The sequence below is a fragment of the Dipodomys spectabilis genome, unplaced genomic scaffold (assembly GCF_019054845.1).
Source record: "Dipodomys spectabilis isolate Male_0828 unplaced genomic scaffold, ASM1905484v1 ptg000089l, whole genome shotgun sequence".
Taxonomy (NCBI): Eukaryota; Metazoa; Chordata; class Mammalia; order Rodentia; family Heteromyidae; genus Dipodomys; species Dipodomys spectabilis.
In genome coordinates, this window is record NW_024870766.1 from 7,113,218 (window position 1) to 7,130,489 (window position 17,272).

At 35.9% G+C, this 17,272-nt stretch overlaps 1 protein-coding gene across 1 annotated transcript in view; it reads left to right on the forward strand.

Annotated features, from left to right (window-relative positions):
• Abcb1 (ATP binding cassette subfamily B member 1) overlaps positions 1-17,272 on the forward strand; it is a 65,362-nt gene that overhangs the window by 10,785 nt on the left and 37,305 nt on the right. The window contains exons 4-7 of the mRNA XM_042684489.1: positions 105-261; positions 8,546-8,603; positions 11,356-11,547; positions 12,096-12,267. Coding sequence (XP_042540423.1) covers positions 105-261; positions 8,546-8,603; positions 11,356-11,547; positions 12,096-12,267 — 579 coding nt within the window. The remainder of the gene's footprint in view (positions 1-104; positions 262-8,545; positions 8,604-11,355; positions 11,548-12,095; positions 12,268-17,272) is intronic.

Consider the following 17,272-nt stretch of genomic DNA (forward strand, 5'->3'; position numbering starts at 1 on the left):
TTTAAAGGGAGACCAAATCATTCACACACACACACACACACACACACACACACACACATACACACACACAAATGGCCTCTGATGTTCCTTTTTTTCTCTCCTAGTTTCGCTATGCAGGTTGGCTCGACAGGCTGTATATGATCCTGGGAACTTTGGCTGCTGTTATCCATGGAGCTGCACTCCCGATCATGATGCTGGTATTTGGAGAAATGACAGATAGCTTTGCAAATGCAGGAAGTAGTTTGCCAAATGCTACTCAAAGTAAGTACTGTTTGTGATACAAATGTCCTAGAAACTTGTAGAAACCACCCATTTTAAATGCTGGTGTAGTCCTCATGCCAATAATCCCAGCTACATAGGTGGTAGAGATTGGGAGATGAATGATTCAGGTCAGCCATGCAATCACACTGAATTATAAAGCTGATCATGTCAAAAACCCCAACTAGGAATACAGGTGGACCCATTGCAACAATGAGATGTACAAGTTGTTATGTCGAAAACGAACTTTACAACTCTGGTCGGGGGGGAGGGCGGGAGGGAGGAGGATTGGGTGGCGGGGAGAGGGGAGGAGGATTGGGTGGGGGGGGCGAGGGGAAGATGGGAAGGGATGGGAAGGGGAAACAAAGGAGGAGGGTACAATGCTTGATAAGAAATGTACTCATGTAATTGTAACCCCTCTGTACAGTATTTTCACAATAAAAAAAAAACCCAGTTTATGGAGGTAGGATGATCACATTCTGAGGAAAAGAAAGACCTTAGCTGAAAAGTAAAAGAATAAAAATAGAGCTAGGTATATGGTTTCAGTATTATACTTCTATGCTCTAAGTTAAAAAAAACCCAATACATAAAAAATATTGTAACAATGACATTTGTAAGGGTCTTCCTAAGTAAAAATATAATATTTTTGGCTGATAATAAAGGAGATGTGAACAACTCCCTAAGACAGTGGGAGAATGAATAAATCAGAAATAATTCATAACACACCACACACAGAGTAATTGTGTGGGATGTAGGTCCATATATCTCACTGTCAGTCTTCAAGTCAGCTCTGCTTAAGTATAGATTCAAACTACTCAATGCCTTACAACTCTCTTTGCACTTGAGAGTGAAAAATGTTTCAAATGCCTGTTTTGGAAAGCTCTTGAAAATATAGAGTTGCCACTTAGCTTATAAATAATTGGTGCTGCTGATCCATCCCAGGGCCATAGATATCAATAGCTGAAACTTGAAGTCTTGATGCTATGAATATGTCCCCAACAAAATGCACATCAATGCTCATGCAATTTGGGTTCCACCTCGAACTTTGACACTTGTTCACAGATTCTGGAAACCAATATTTTGTGATGCTGAGAATCTGTTGTTCACATTGAAGGAGGCTGACTTCAGTTTCATGAAAGAAAGTAGTAAATTGGGCCCCAAAATATATAGTAGGCTTGAGCTATGTAAAAGTCTTTTGTTACGTTCTTCCAAAGCTTTCCACTAAACTACAAATGGTTTCTCTACCCTGATTTATTTTGGTGCTAGTACCAAGGATTAAACTCAAGGCCTTGCAGTTGCTTGTTGGGCTGGACCTCTACAGATTGAGCCATAACATAACTTTGCAGGTTATTTTGGAGATAGAATACTGAAGGGTTTGGAGCAGGGTGGGTGGGGTCTGGAGGGCTTTGGGCCTTGATGCTCTATATCTTAGTCCCTTGGGTAACTAGGAATTTAGCCATGGCCAATAGAAACTGGCTGCTATATCAATTTTACCTTGTACCTTTCTATTACATAGTTCATCAAAGCATGTTCCTTGAATTCACTGGTTCTTCTACACCTAAATGTTTTAACTTCCTGTTCTGTTAGCTCTCTTACTGGTTTTCTTCAGAATAATCAGATATTTCAATACTGTCCAGTAGCTGAGTAGACCTAATCTGTGTCTTTTGGCCTATTCTGAACCTACAATTTTTTAATGAAGTCTAAACACAACACTGTTCTAACAGCATGAGTAGTGTTCACTCATTATTCTGTGCTTTTTTGCACAGTACATTTAGGGTAGCTGCTGAACACATCTATCAAGAAGAAATTGTAATAAAAACCTCTTGACCCATATCTTGGAGTTTATGTTAATATGCTTTATTGTATATGGTCTTATGCACAAAGCAATTGGGTTATTGAGATCTCCTGTTAAAAAATGCCATAGACTTATATAGTTTTTCTTTCTTTTTTTTCTCATTTCTCTTAGTTTTCTGTACCTCGTGTCTTTTTCTGTACCTTGTGTCTTGTATATAAGTTTATTCGACCTGTGGAAGGGAAAGGGAATCAGAAACAGCAGGATATGAACCTTACAACTTGCGGGGAAGGGGAATGGGGAGGAGTAAGCTGAAGAAAATGAGTGATGGGGTAACAGTGTTTAAAAACTCATTTTGTTACTTGTGTAAATGTACCCCCCCCCCCACTCATCACCTTTTCAATTACAAAAAAGAAGGAAATTGTAAGTTATTAATCAACTACTGGAGCTTGGCCTAGCCTTGAAAGAGCAGACCTTCTGAAGTAAACGTTGCTGATCTCTAGTGGGTCAAAATAAACTAACTTTGTGTATTTGTCATGTTTTTTTTTTTGTCACTGTGATAAATACTTGGGTGAAAGAATTTGAAAAAGGAAAAGGGCGAGGTTCACCGGCTCATGCCTGAGATCCTAGCTACTCAGGAGACAGCAGTCAGGAGGATCATATTTAGAGGCCAGCATTAGCAAAATGTTAGAAAGACCCTATATTAACAAAGGTCCAACCATTGTTTTTTACTACTATAATCCTAGCTATGTTGAAGGATTAGCAGGAGGGTCATGATTCCTGAAGGCAAAGGTGAGACCAAGTTGGAGATAAAGCCCAAATGGCTGAGCAGAACAATAACAATAATACTAACAACAAAATTATGATTTATTTGTCCCACAGCTTCAGGTGTTTCAATCTAAGATCATTTGGAACCATTGCTTTGGGCTGCAGACAAGGCTGAATATTATAACAGGAACATGTTTTACAGAGGTTGCTCATATTACGGTAGCCAGGAAATAGATTGGAATAGGCCAGGGACAAAATGCCATTAAATGTGTGCCCCTATTGACCTATTTCCTCCAATTAGGTTACACTTCAGAAAATTTCCATCACTTTCCAATAGTACCATTAAATTGTGAATCCATCTGTGATTAATTTGCTGATTGGGTCAGAGCCATTATAATCCAATACTTGACTTTTACATCTGTGAGATGGAAACCTACACTTACATACTTGAGACTTTGGGGAGAGACATGTCATACCGAACCTGTAACACTTACGTTGATAACACTTGGTGTTTTCTTTGATCACCATTAACATTTATATTATGTCGGTTGTGGGGCTTGAACTCTTGGCCTGGGCACTGTTCTTCAGCTCTTCAGCTCAAGGCAAGCACTCTACTACTTGAGCCACAGCTCCATTTCCAGTTTTCTGATTGTTAATTGGAGATAAGAATTTCATGGATGTTCCTGCCCAAACTGGCTTTGAACTGTGATCTTCAGATCTCAGAGTCCGGAGCAGCTAGGATTACAGGTGCAAGCCACTGGTACCTGGCTATATTATGCTTTATCTCCATCTAAAAGAAAGAAACTAGCTAATAGTCTGCATTTGTTTTTAAATTAAGCTAAGTTACAGTTAGCTTTCCTACTTTGGCTACTTCTACTATATTACCCAAAGAGATTCTGGCTTTTCCCATTAAAGATTTATTTTAGATTAGTATTGATCTAGTATTGATCTGGTTTGGGAAGTAGCCCTATGATCTACTGCTTCACTTCTGAGTCTCATAGACTTTCCTGTGTGGGCTGGCTTTGAAGCACAATCTTCATATTTCAGCCTGCTGAGTAGCTTGGATTACAAGCATGAGCCACTAGCACCTGGCCTACATTACTTTTATAACTAACTTTTTATAAGTTACTGAAATGTGTGTTCTCTAAGGTTATTTTAGCTTGGGAAGTTTGAATTTATGAAGCCTGTCTCCACATAAACATTTTTTTTGGGGGGGGGGATCTGGTCATGGGGCCTGAACTCTGGGCCTGGGCACTGTCCCTCAGCTCTTCAGCTCAAGGCTAGTGCTCTACCATTTGTGCTACAGCACCACTTCCGGCTTTTTTTCTTTTTGCTTATGTGGTGCTGAGGAATCGAACCCAGGGCCTCATGCACGCAAGGCAAGCACTCTACCACTGAGCCACCTTCCCAGCCCTCCACAAAAAGATTTTGTGAAGGCTACATAGCGGAGGGAAATAATGTATGCCTGTGAACTACCAATTAATAGAGGTTGATTGAAAAGAACTGATGATTAAAGGAGGCCTGAAGAATAGTATATTTTCATTCTTTCTTTTGTTAGTAGATTATGCCCAAGTTTTATTCTGACTACTGTACTTTGACCCTGCTGAAGCAAAGGAACTTGGTATCAGGGGTGTCATAGTTGTATATACAAACACAGAGGATCAGATTTTGCCCTGAAATATATAGAGATTAACTTTTTGAACCCCATGAAAGTAACTCAGAGGCTCCCATTGCTAAAGACCATTTGTGTCAATCTTCTAGGTCAATTATGTATAGAATTGAGAAAATTAGTATAAGTTAAGCATTGCCAATCTGAAAACCTAAAATGTTCTGAGATCTAAAACTTTGAACATCAAACCTCATTTGGGAGTTTGGACTTGGATTAGAGATGCTCAGGTGATAAAAATCTATGTGAATATTCCAAATTCTGAAAAATCCAAAATTTGAAGTATCTAGTCATAAGAAATTTAAGTAAGTGATATTCAACCTAGCATAGCAAAGGGGAAAAAACGTGTATTCTGTTAGACTTGAAAATGCATCTTGATTGGTAGTAAACCATACTTATGACAACTATTGCTATTTATAAATGTTTCCTGAGTAGATAGAGAAGCTAAAAAAATACACAATGGATTTTACAAAATTTATTAAGAGAAATATCCTTAACTGGTAATTATATATTTTGTTTTATTTTTGAAAATATGTTTCAGTTGAGGTCTGAATTCATTTAAATAAAAATTTAAGCTCGTACACTTTTTTGATGGTGCTCTCATAAAGTGAAGCAATTAATAATCTCCTCCATCTGTTGCTAGGCCTCTGTATTTCTTTCATTGCTTTCTTACATTCTGCCTTCTCCTTTAATATCCTTTCCCTGTGGGTTCTGGCTGAGGTTGCTGTTTTCCCTGTATCTGTCACCCTGTACTCACAGGTATAAGGGAAGGTGGAATTTTTCAATCCTGAATTTAGCTCCAGCCTCTGGCCTATGACTTCTAAGTCTTTACATGTAAACTTTCTCTAGAACTGGAGGGCCACACTCTGAGTACTTACTGGAGATTTATGGTTAAAGTCTTAGGCACTATGATATAAAATGCTGAAGACTGAACTAATTAGTATCTTCTCTTGTCTTTCCACCTCTCCTTAGGTGGACATATTTTTGGCCAAGACACCTTCATTTTTCAAGTGCTTGGGCTTGAGGTCTTGATCACTTTTACCTTCTACTTTATTCTATCAGTGGCTAAGTGTTGTAGCTTCTTCCTCCTTTTTTTTTTTTTTTGTCAGTTGTGGGGCTTGAACTCTGGGCTTGGGAGCTGTCCCTGTGCTCTTCAGCTCAAGGTGAGCACTCTACCATTTGAGCCACAGCGCCACTTCCGGTTTTCTAGTCATTTATTGGAGATAAGAGTCTCACGGACTTTCCTGCCCGGGCTGGCTTTGAACCGTGATCCTCAGATCTCAGCCTCCTGAGTAGCTAGGATTACAGGTGTGAGTCACCAGCACCTGGCTTTTGCTTCTTCCTCTTTTAATCTTATATTTTCCTTCTTTTCTTTTCTCATTCAGACTTTCTGTTCCTGTATAATTAAAATAGCAAAATTTCCTTAGTTCCCATTCCTAATAATCTTATATATGGTTGAAAGCTAAATTATCCTCAACCACACTTGTAATTATATCCACTTTAACTCAAAACAAACCACTGAATATTTGCTAATCTATATGCATTTACCATATCTACCCACGTGTCCACTTCACTATATCCATACACTACACCCTATATCACATCCAAATGGGCTTCTTCATGTTCCAAATACGCTATAAACCTTTTCTGATAGCATTTCTTACTCTTCTAAAAATATTTTTCTTTTTTTTTCCCTATCCGACTTCCTGATAGGATAGACAAGTAGACTTCTCTGAACAAGGCCTTCAATTACTATACTCTAGGTTTTTACACTGGCTGCAAGATTTAAAATGTGCCTCCCCATTGGTCCAGCACTCTTGACTATAATAATCTAGCTTGTAAAATATGCGCCACATGTATATCTTCACAAGTGTATTATTGTAGCATTGTTTCTAACAGTAAAATGTTGGAAACAAAAATGAAATGAAAAAATTGGTATATTCAAATATTGACATGGGAAATTGGCCATTGGATGTAAAATGACATTACATGTTTTAAAAACTAAATGGAGGGGCTGGGAAGGTGGCTCAGTGGTAGAGCGCTTGCCTTGCATGCATAAGGCCCTGGGTTGGATTTCTTAGCACCACATAAGCAAAAAAAAAAAGCTGGAAGTGGCACTGTGGCTCAAGTGGTAGAGAGCTAGCCTTGAGCTGAAGAGCTGAGGGACAGCGCCCAGGCCCAGAGTTCAGGCCCCACAACCGGACCCAAACAACAACAACAACAACAAAAACTAAATGGAAACAGTTTCTGGTTGCTCATGCCTATGATCCAAGCCACTGAGAAGGATGAGCTCTAAGGCTGTTGGTCCAAAACCAGCCTAGGAAGAAAAATCGTGTGAAACTCAATTTATTAGCAAAAAGCCAGAAATAGAGCTGTGGCTCAAGTGGTAGGGTGCTAGCCTTTAGCTGAAAAAACTAAGGAATAGCTCTCAGGTCCTGAGTTTAAGCCCTAGTGCATGCCCATACACACATATACACAAACAGCAAAAAAGCACACACACACACACAACAAAATTAAGGGGTCAGTGATGTAGCTCAGTGGAAAAGGACTTGTCTGGCAAGTGCAAAGCCTTGAGTTTGGTCCTTAGCTCTGCAAAAATAGCAAAGCAAAACCTGAAACTAACCTAAATTTGTATTGTATTTGTATTTGTAGTGGCATATACCTATATACATAAAAGAAAAATCTACAAAAATGTTAGAACACTAGTTGTACATATTTATGGGGAGGCACAAGATTATGAGAAATTTGAGTGTGTGTGTAATTAGATTTTGAACTCCAGCTTTGATTTTGTTAGGTGGTCTACCAATAGATCCCTTTTGCTCTCATTATTTTTCAAATATGCTGTGTTTTGTTGTGACTTTTTTTTTTGAGTTTTTTGTTTGTTTTCAAGGAGTGGTCTGGACCACAGTCCTATTTATAGTCCTTGTCAAGGAGGAGATGGTAGAACAACATCACATCTAGCTGTTAGCTGGGATAGGGTCTTTAGAACCTTTTGCATGAGCTCGTCTCAAAAAACCATTCTTGCATTCTCCTCCTCCTAAATAGCAATGATGACAGGCATGATCCACTGGCACCTTTTACTAGAAGGAATTTTTAACATACTTAATTCATAAATGTTAGTATTTGTTAATTTTGGATGACATTCAATTGTTTTTATCATACTATTCTTCGTATATGATAATTTTTAAATTAAAAAATGTAGAGATATAGCCAGGTGCTGGTGGTTTCTGCCTATAATCATAGCTACTCATGATTCCCAGATCGGCGGATTGCAGTTTTGTCATATTTTAGGTAATGTCTATCTCAACAAAACTGATATCCTGGAAAAACTGGAACAAGACATGACCAAGTAATTAAAAATTTTTCTTACTGTTGTTTCATTAAACTTTTCTGCATTCATCTACTGATAACATTGCCTGAAATTTTGAGGAAAACAATACTATTCTTTGTTTTCAAGGGGGATACAAATGCAGAATGTTTGACAAAAAATGTTCTCATTACATATGTAACCGAAATCCCTCTGTACATCACCTTAACAATAAAAAAGTTATTAAAAAATGCTCAGCAATGGGGCTGGGAAGGTGGCTCAGTGGTAGAGCGCATGCCTTGCATGCCAGAGGCCCTGGGTTGGAATCCTCAGCACCACATAAGCAAAAAGAAAAAAGCCGGAAGTGGCGCTGTGGCTCAAGTGGTAGAGCGCTAGCCTTGAGCTGAAGAGCTGAGGGACAGCGCCCAGGCCCAGAGTTCAGGCCCCAAGACAGGACCCCCCAAAAAAATGCTCAGCAAGAACATGAGGTCCTGACTTATGTATACTTCAATATTCATTTATTAATAAAATTTTCTTTTTGTAGATGAACACAATTCCATTTAATCTGTCCGTAGTTGCACAGAGGCAGTTGGGGTGTATTTAAATGGATGCCATAATGCTTAAAAGCAAAGCAATTTGACCTATTTTTTAATCCAAAATATTAATGAAAATGTGTGTGATTCATTTGTATATGCTGAAATTGACTGGAGACAAAGGAGACATAATGGTATATGTTTGTTTTATCATATTTTAGGTAATGTCTATCTCAACAAAACTGATATCCTGGAAAAATTGGAACAAGACATGACCAAGTAATTAGACATTTTTCTTACTGTTGTTTCATTAAACTTTTCTGCATTCATCTACTGATAGCATTGCCTGAAATTTTGAGGAAAACAATACTATTCTTTGTTTTCAAGGGGGATACAAATGTAGAATGTTTTTAAAGGAAAATGTTTGCTGCAAAAAATGTGCTAATGTTAAAGTTTAGCTTAAATTGGGATAATGTGTGCATTCACAAATATAGAAATAAAATATACAAAGAAATTCTAGAACTTCTGTCTTTGAAAATATAATTGAATTATGAATATCATTTTCAGTTGTTCTGCAATATTAGTTTATGTCATGTTTACTTTTATTCATGATATGATAAGATCAGCCAAGATGACTTTGCTTAACTCAGTATCTACTACTGCATAGTAAGGTAAAACATCCCAGAAGAAAGATAGTCTAAACTCAACTCAAGAAACTTTCATGAATGATTTACACATCATGAAGTTTACTCCTAAAAATAGCTTATAACAGATGTTCAAAGGTAGGTATTAGTGATTCAGATGAGAATGATCTTACGTTATCCAATAGATGATCAGATAGTTTTGAAAAAAAGTGGCGAAAGATGAGGATAAAATACCCCCAATTATTCTTGTAAAAAGGTATTGTTTCTTATGTTGGGAAAATTAGAGTATCTTAGTTGTTCAAAAACTATTATGTTAAAATAAAGTGCTGCTTCTCAAAGCATATTTTTTTCTTAAACAGGATTCCTCTTTATTCTCTCTTACTATATCATATTATAGTATATTACTATATGCTCAGATAATAATTAGCGATAGATAATTATATTAAATATAAATATATTTATTATATATAATAAAGTATAAAATATAACATTATAATATGACATATTGCATATTATATAATAATATTATATATTATAATTATATGTAATATAAGAATATATTATATAACATATAATAGTAAACGTATGTTTGTTATTTTATATCTGATAACATGCTTTGTATTATACAATATTTTATATTATTCAATATATTTTATATAATATATATTTTATTTTATGGTTATTTATTATATATTTTTATTATTTTAATATATAAATATATATTAAGTTATTTCAATTTTCTAATTATAGCTCCTGTGATAATTTGTAAATTACAAAATTTAGCTGTAGAAAAGATGCTTAAAAAGTATGATCCAGAAGTGGCGTTGTAGCTCAAGTGGTAGAGCGCTAGCCTTGAGCCAAAGAGAGCTGAGGGGCAGCACTCAGGCCCAAAGTTCAAGCCCCATGACCAACTTAAAAAAAAAAAAAGTATGATCCCTGATGGAATGTACAAAGAATTGTGAGCAATAATATAACAAATTTACAGCTTCTGCATGATACACATGTTGTTAGAAGTCAGCAAGAAGAGAATTTGAAAATGTTTTATTATAGAATGTCTGCCTTTATCTAAACAATAACTTCTTAGTGAAACCCAAGAATGATTTCTTTCTAACTGGAACTATACAGCAAGGAAACACTAATTCAACCTTTATAAAAATCAGATCATATTTATCTAAATATCTTTCTGGTTCTGACTTGTTTATGTGTTAAATTGGTAGAGATTTAAAAGGTAAAGTTACATTTTAGTTCAGTCGGTCAGTTTGGAAAACGTACAAATAGCTCTATTTTTCAGTTGTGACAACATCTAAGCTGTACCAGCTCCAAAGACTGGGGGACCATTTGCATCTCTTGGCTCTACTTTCTGACAAATTTTGTTGCTTCTTTACATTACACAATGTGCAGAGTCTACCCCAATAGGGCTGATCTGTCAATGCAGATATAATAAAAGCAGACAAGACTACAGATCTCACCTGATGCCACCCTTCCCATTACATAATCTCTCATAATTGTTGTCGTTCTCTGAATATTTATTGTATGATAGGCACTAGCCTAAATATATTTTTCACATTACTGCCTTACTTTTTTTTTTAGTGCCAGCTATGGAGCTTAAAGTCAGGGACTTAACACTGACCTTGAGCTTTAGTGTTGAGGGTTTGTGCTCTACTACTTGAGCCACAGGTTGACTTATGATATATTTTGGTAGTTAATTGGGGATAAGAGTCTTTTCTTCCCAATCTGGCTTCAAATCTCATATCTCAGCCTTCTGAGTAGCTAGAATTATAGGTGTCAATCACTTGCACCCAGTTGCCTTTTTTCAGCCTCTGTTTTACTAATTAGAAATCTGAGCCTTTAAAAAGGTTAGGCAAACTGTAATCCTAGCTACTCAGGAGGCTGAGGTTTGAGGATCGCCAATCAAAGCAACCCGTGCAGGAAAGACTATGAAACTCTTATCTCCAATAAATTACAAAAAAAGCAAAAAAAAAAAAAAAAAAAAAAAGAGACAGAAGCAGCACTGTGGCTCAAGGGCTAGAGTGCTCACCTTAAGCAAAAGAAGCAGAAAGGAAGGAAGGTAGGAAGGTAGGGAAGCAGGCAGGCAGGCAGGTAGGTAGGTAGGCAGGCAGGAAGGCAGGAAGGCAGGCAGGAAGGAAAGGCAGCTGTCCTAATATTACACAATAGCTGAGAATTGAGCCAAGCAAAATTCACTGCTCATCAATCCTCCAAGACTGGTGCAAACATAGTGGAATGCTGACCAGCAACTTTTGACAACCCCTTTTTATATGTTAAAGATGAATAGATATCCAGATAACTGAAAAAGAAATACTGGGTGATCTTATTGAGGGCATTAACATTGATTATGATGGAACAATGTGTGTGGTGTTCTTTTTTAGGTATGCCTATTATTACACTGGAATTGGTGCTGGCGTGCTTGTTGCTGCATACATTCAGGTGTCATTTTGGTGCTTGGCAGCTGGAAGACAAATTAATAAAATTAGGAAAGAGTTTTTTCATGCTATAATGAAACAAGAGATAGGCTGGTTTGATGTTCATGACGTGGGAGAGCTTAACACCCGGCTCACAGAGTAAGTACCCAGTTTAACGTTTAACTTCAATCTGGTTCTTATTCTGCATGAAATGAAATAGGTATCATCAGATCTGTTAGCAATGCCAGTGTTTCACACAGAAGTAATCGCAAAAATAAATTTATATGAGCAGCAACCATGTCTCATCTTCCTTCTTTCCCTTTGTACTCTTTCAGGGTATGGGAGTAGATGGTGTATGACTGGCAAGCATTGCATTTGTTAAAATCAAGAAAGACTCTGAAAGTGTTAGTATGGCAATGTGCAATAGAAAACAATACAATATATTATGAAAATTTTCCCAGTGCTTCAAAATGCCTGCCTTGCCTGTTTATACATCAGTGCATCATGCCCAGTTTTAGAGGCTTATTGTAGATTCCTGTTATTAATGACACAACTTCTCACTAGAAACTGATACTCTGCCAGTTAAAACAAGCAATACATAGGTCCTAGCTGTAAACTGATGTATCCAACCTTAAGCAAACGAAACCAAAACTGGAAAATTATGCATTTGTATTTCTAACATGATCTCTTAACACTATCTTTTGTAGTGATGTCTCCAAAATTAATGAAGGAATTGGTGACAAGATTGGATTGTTCTTTCAAGCAATGGCAACATTTTTCACTGGTTTTATAGTAGGATTTACACGTGGCTGGAAGCTAACCCTTGTGATTTTGGCCATCAGCCCTGTTCTTGGACTGTCAGCTGCCCTATGGGCAAAGGTAGGTTGAGCTTGTGAATTCAGATTTAAACCATTACCCCATGAAAACGTGATTTAACTATAAAAAATTTAATTATGTATTCAATACTTGCCTTAAATTTTGTTTAAAAATCAGGACTTTATGTTGTCCTTGCCATTTGATGAGAAAGAAGAAAGGAGTTCTTAACTTACATTAAAAAATGATATGTGAACTCTGAAGATCTGTGTACTGTGGTAGACAATACCATAGTCATTTAGCAAGAAGAGATTCAAAATCAGTGAACAATTCATATACTATTCAATCAACATTTTTTTATTTTGGGGGTTATATATCTTGTTCACTTTGTAAATTGATTTTACAGTTTATCATAGTTGTAAATGTCTCTGTTGTACATTTTTAGACACATCAGTATCCAAGTAATTTATGAAAACAAATTACTCTATTCTTGGACACATGTAAATTCCTACCTTCCAGTTCTTGCTCCCAGTCATAATGGGGACAGGAGAAATAGTCGTCCTTCCTCTCTACACAGCTGCTACTAATTTTGTAAAACTTATTTCCCTTTCTACCTAGCCATATAATTCATTTAAAAAATAATTTAATATATGTATGTGTATTTGATAGGGATGTTATTTATTTATATTGTTTGAGTTCTACATAACTTAGTGGAATCAGAAATTTATGCATGTAGCAAGATAATGTAAGTAAGGGAAAGCTATTCAAAGTCTATCTTAATAAGACATAAGTCAATCCATAAGTTTTAAGAAGTTTTTGAAATTGTCCCCTAAAAGGTGAATGCCAATTCCTTATTTCAAATCAAAGTTTTCCTTTATGAAGCAACTGCTTTGGCCAGCAAATACATTTGAGTCTAAGATATAGGTATTGTCTCATTTTACAAAAAAATAAAATGTGTATCTGAGGATTTTGTTAAGGTATTGTTAAGATATTACTCAGAGTAACACTAGTATGAGTATGTACCTGGTGGTTATTTGTTAGCTGAAATATTTGGGGGAAAATTCTTATATTTTTGGTTAGTTGTAGGGCTTGATCTCAAGGTTTCGGTGCTGTCCCTGGGCCCTTTTGCTCAAGGCTAGTGTTCTAGTTCTTTAATTCTTGTTTTCAATTGATTTTTCTCTTTGCAAGAACATTAATCAAGTTAGGTACAAGCTCTTCATTTTTTGAAAAACTGCATAAAATGAGTTGATACTAATTCTAATTCTGTTTTAAATTTATTAAATTCTCTGATTGCCAATTATAATGAGAAACTATGTAGCATAATATAGAAAGACTGTTTATCCCTTGAGCTCAAGCTGTCCTGCCCAACTCAGGAACACCAAGACAAGTAGGAAAAACAGGAAGAGACCCAGTCATAGCCAGCAGTGTGCTCTGGGATGTTCCTTTAAACCATGTGACTAAGACTTTCTTCTGTCTAGGAACACAGGTTGTTGTTACTTGTATAATGAAAGGTGCTAGTAGAAGGAACCATTACCCTGCTTTTCTCCTACCAATAGATACCTGACAGTCTAACCTTCAGAAACCATATTCCTCAGGAAGCTGAACTCAGAGGCAGTGGGAACTTTGACAAATCCAGAGAAACCAAGCTAACCAAACAGAAAACACAGGCTCTGAGTAATAAATGAACACTGGAGCCATAGCTCACCTGAATACCTTGTTAAACCTTAAGAGGTTCATCATTTACTAAAATGAAGCAACATAGTTTATCAACATAATAGATAAAATGTGTAGGATATAATAGAAAGTCATATAAACAGCCAAGAAAATCACAGTGTGAATGGAAAAACACAATCATTTAACTAACCCAAACATTGATATAAATCAGATACTGGACTTACTTGATGATGATTTAAAACAGCTATTATTAAAGTGCTTTATTAATTCTTTACCAGAAATGGAAAAAAAATATCCAGGCCAAACATTGCCTTTCCATTAAGATTTAAAATAAGATAAATAGAATTTGTTTTCACTATTTGTTTTCACCATAGCATTGATACTTGTAAATGATACAATAGATGAAATAAGAATAAAGGTATATGAAGTTGAAGAAATAAAACTGTTTATATATTGTTTTATATATATTTTAAACATATATCTTGGAAAAGATCTTAAATGTGACATTAAAAGCATCATCTTTAATAAGAAAAATTTTAGACTTCATTAAAATTAATCTTTCATTTTATAAAAGTCAGTGTAAAGAGAATGAAAAACAAAATAATATATAACAAAGAATTACTATTTGAAATAAATAAAGCATGCTAAAAGTCAATAATCAAGAATCAAAACGAAAACCAAGCAGTCGAATTAGAAAAAGGGCAACAGATTTTTACAGACATTTCTAGGAAGAGGATATACAGATAGAGAGGTCCATGGAAAGTTTTTCAGCATCATTTGCCACCAGCAACATTGCAAACTAAACCACAGTAAGGTGTCATACATTCATCAGAATAGCCAAAGAAAACATACAGTTTTGCCAAATGCAGGAGGAAGTATGGAGAAACTGGATCACTCATAGATAGCTAGTGGGATAGTTTCTTATAAAACTAAACATGTAGTTATCATATGACCCAGCAACCACACTTTCTCAGAATTTATCTGCCAGAAAAGACAATTATGTTGATATAAAAACCTATGCACTGACTATGTTCTGGTGGCTCACGCCTATAATCCTAGCTATTGAGGAGGCTGAGATTTGAGGATTGCAGCTTGAAACCAGACCAGGAATGGAAAGCTTGCTAGACTCTTATCTCTAATTACCCCCAAAAAGCCAGAAGTGGAATTGTGGCTCAAGTGGAAGTGTACTGGCCTTTAACAAAAGCTCAGAGACAGTGGCTAACCCCCGCCACACACACACAAACACATACACACACATATGACAAATACTTGATAGCAACTTTAAATCCTAATTGCTTGATATGGGATATTTTTCTGATACAATTTAGGGACATGATTAAACATACTCGTATATTCATACTATGGAATACTACGCAATGATAGAAATGGAAACTAGATACATGCAATAATCTGAATAGATTTCTACATTGTGTTATATATTTTAAAAAGCTTATCCCAAAAGATGCACACTGAATGTTCATTGTTTTTACATACATTTGTATATATGAATATGAATACAAATCAATGTTAAATTTGTGATTAGTATTTACTTTGTAATTTTCAAGATGTTTATTATTGGAGGACACTGGATGAGGAGTAAATACCATGCAATTGTATTACTTGCTACAGTTATACATAAGTCTGCAATAATATCTAAACAACAAATGAATAATAAAAAATTATTAAATGATAACAAAAACATGTTGAAAATGGAAAAGGGCTTAAAGTTGTGGTGAAAAGTCCAGTAGTATTCCAAAATATTGCTTCACAATATATTAATTAGGGCAATACAAAAGTACCTATACTAGAAGCTTTTAACTTAAGAAATAACTATTCCATGTGTATCAAGCCTATATAATCATTAATAAGAATTATAGGCTCTAGAAAAGACTGGGTCAGTGATCATTTTTATGGGTACTAGAGGTAAACGTGATAATTGAAGTGTTACCTCCTATTCTTTTATATTGGAAGAATAATTTAAAGAGTTTTTTTGTACCTAAGGAAAGATTGGAGAGTTCCTTATTTTAACAGACAGGATTGCTTGGAAAAAGAAAGACAGTGAAGAGTATGCAGCATACTCTTCTGCTTAGGATTCTAGAATGTCATGAAAGGAAAAAAGAGTCAGATTTGTTGAATTCAGTATATCACATGATATATTAACAGTGCATTAACATAGCACTTTGAAATCTTAAATTTAAAGTATTTCTTGGCCATCTCCTGTTCCTGGCCAGCTCTAATGTGGACAGCTCTAGTGGGGCATCTCAGCTTCAGAGGAGCAGAAAAGCATTGCTAAAGCAATTACCGTGACCTGACAGTGCTCTGCAGACAGGTTTGTTCAAGGATGAAACTGACATCCTAATTCAGACCCAGTGCTGTGTGTGAAACAGAAAATAATGGAGGGGCAGCCCTAGGAAAAAGACTTTCAGAAGTCCAGAAGGTCTAGTGAATCAGTGGTATATCATTTAGTTACCAAAGAGTACAGATATATCTCTATAGACCATTATTAATGAATATTCATATTCCATTATCCACCCATTTTTTATTTTTTGTACTTTTTTATTGTAAAAATGTTGTACAGAGGGGTTACTGTTACATGAGCAAGGTAATGAGTACATTTCCTAATGAGCATTGTTGCTTCCTCCTTGGTTTTCCCCCTACCATCCTTCCCTCCCACCTCCACAACTACACTCACCCCCCATGCCGAGGTTGTAAAGTTCATTTTCAACATAGTGTTTTGTAAATCTCATTGTTACAATGGGTCAACCTGTATCCTTTGTATGATTTCTTTTGCTTTCACAGAAGAAAGAAAGAAATGTACTCTTAAAAATCAAAATAACTTTGACTTATTTTCATGCCAAGCAGGAATAGTCATATAACTGAGGTGTCTCCTCATACCTGTAAATTACCTATTGAAAAACTGTGATACTGTTTAAGCAGAATTGTATTATAAACTAGTTACGTGTAATTCTTAATAGTTGGTGGAATACCTTGGCTTTCTTGGTACAAGTAATAAGTTTGCTTTGCCCATACCAATTTTGCCCACACAACAGCTTTATAAATAGTTTATCTGTCCATACCTTGTTTCCAAGAGAGATTATTTCCAGGAATTGTTGATTTGTCGCAATATATACTCCTGAAACTGATTGAAACTTAGCAAATTCCTTAACTGCTCTTCTATGTACTTATATATACTACAGTATAAATAACTATTTTACTATGTAAATGAGAAGAAAATATAAGATCTCGTGCACATAAGATAGCCGAGTGAGTGTTCAGGAACCAAGCAGAAGTCTCAAAGAGCTTCTAGGAGAGAAAGACTTCTCTGGTGGCTGAATATGTTTGCTTATACTGGCTTGTGAAAAGTCACATCTTGAAGTCACTTGGTCTCCTACATTCT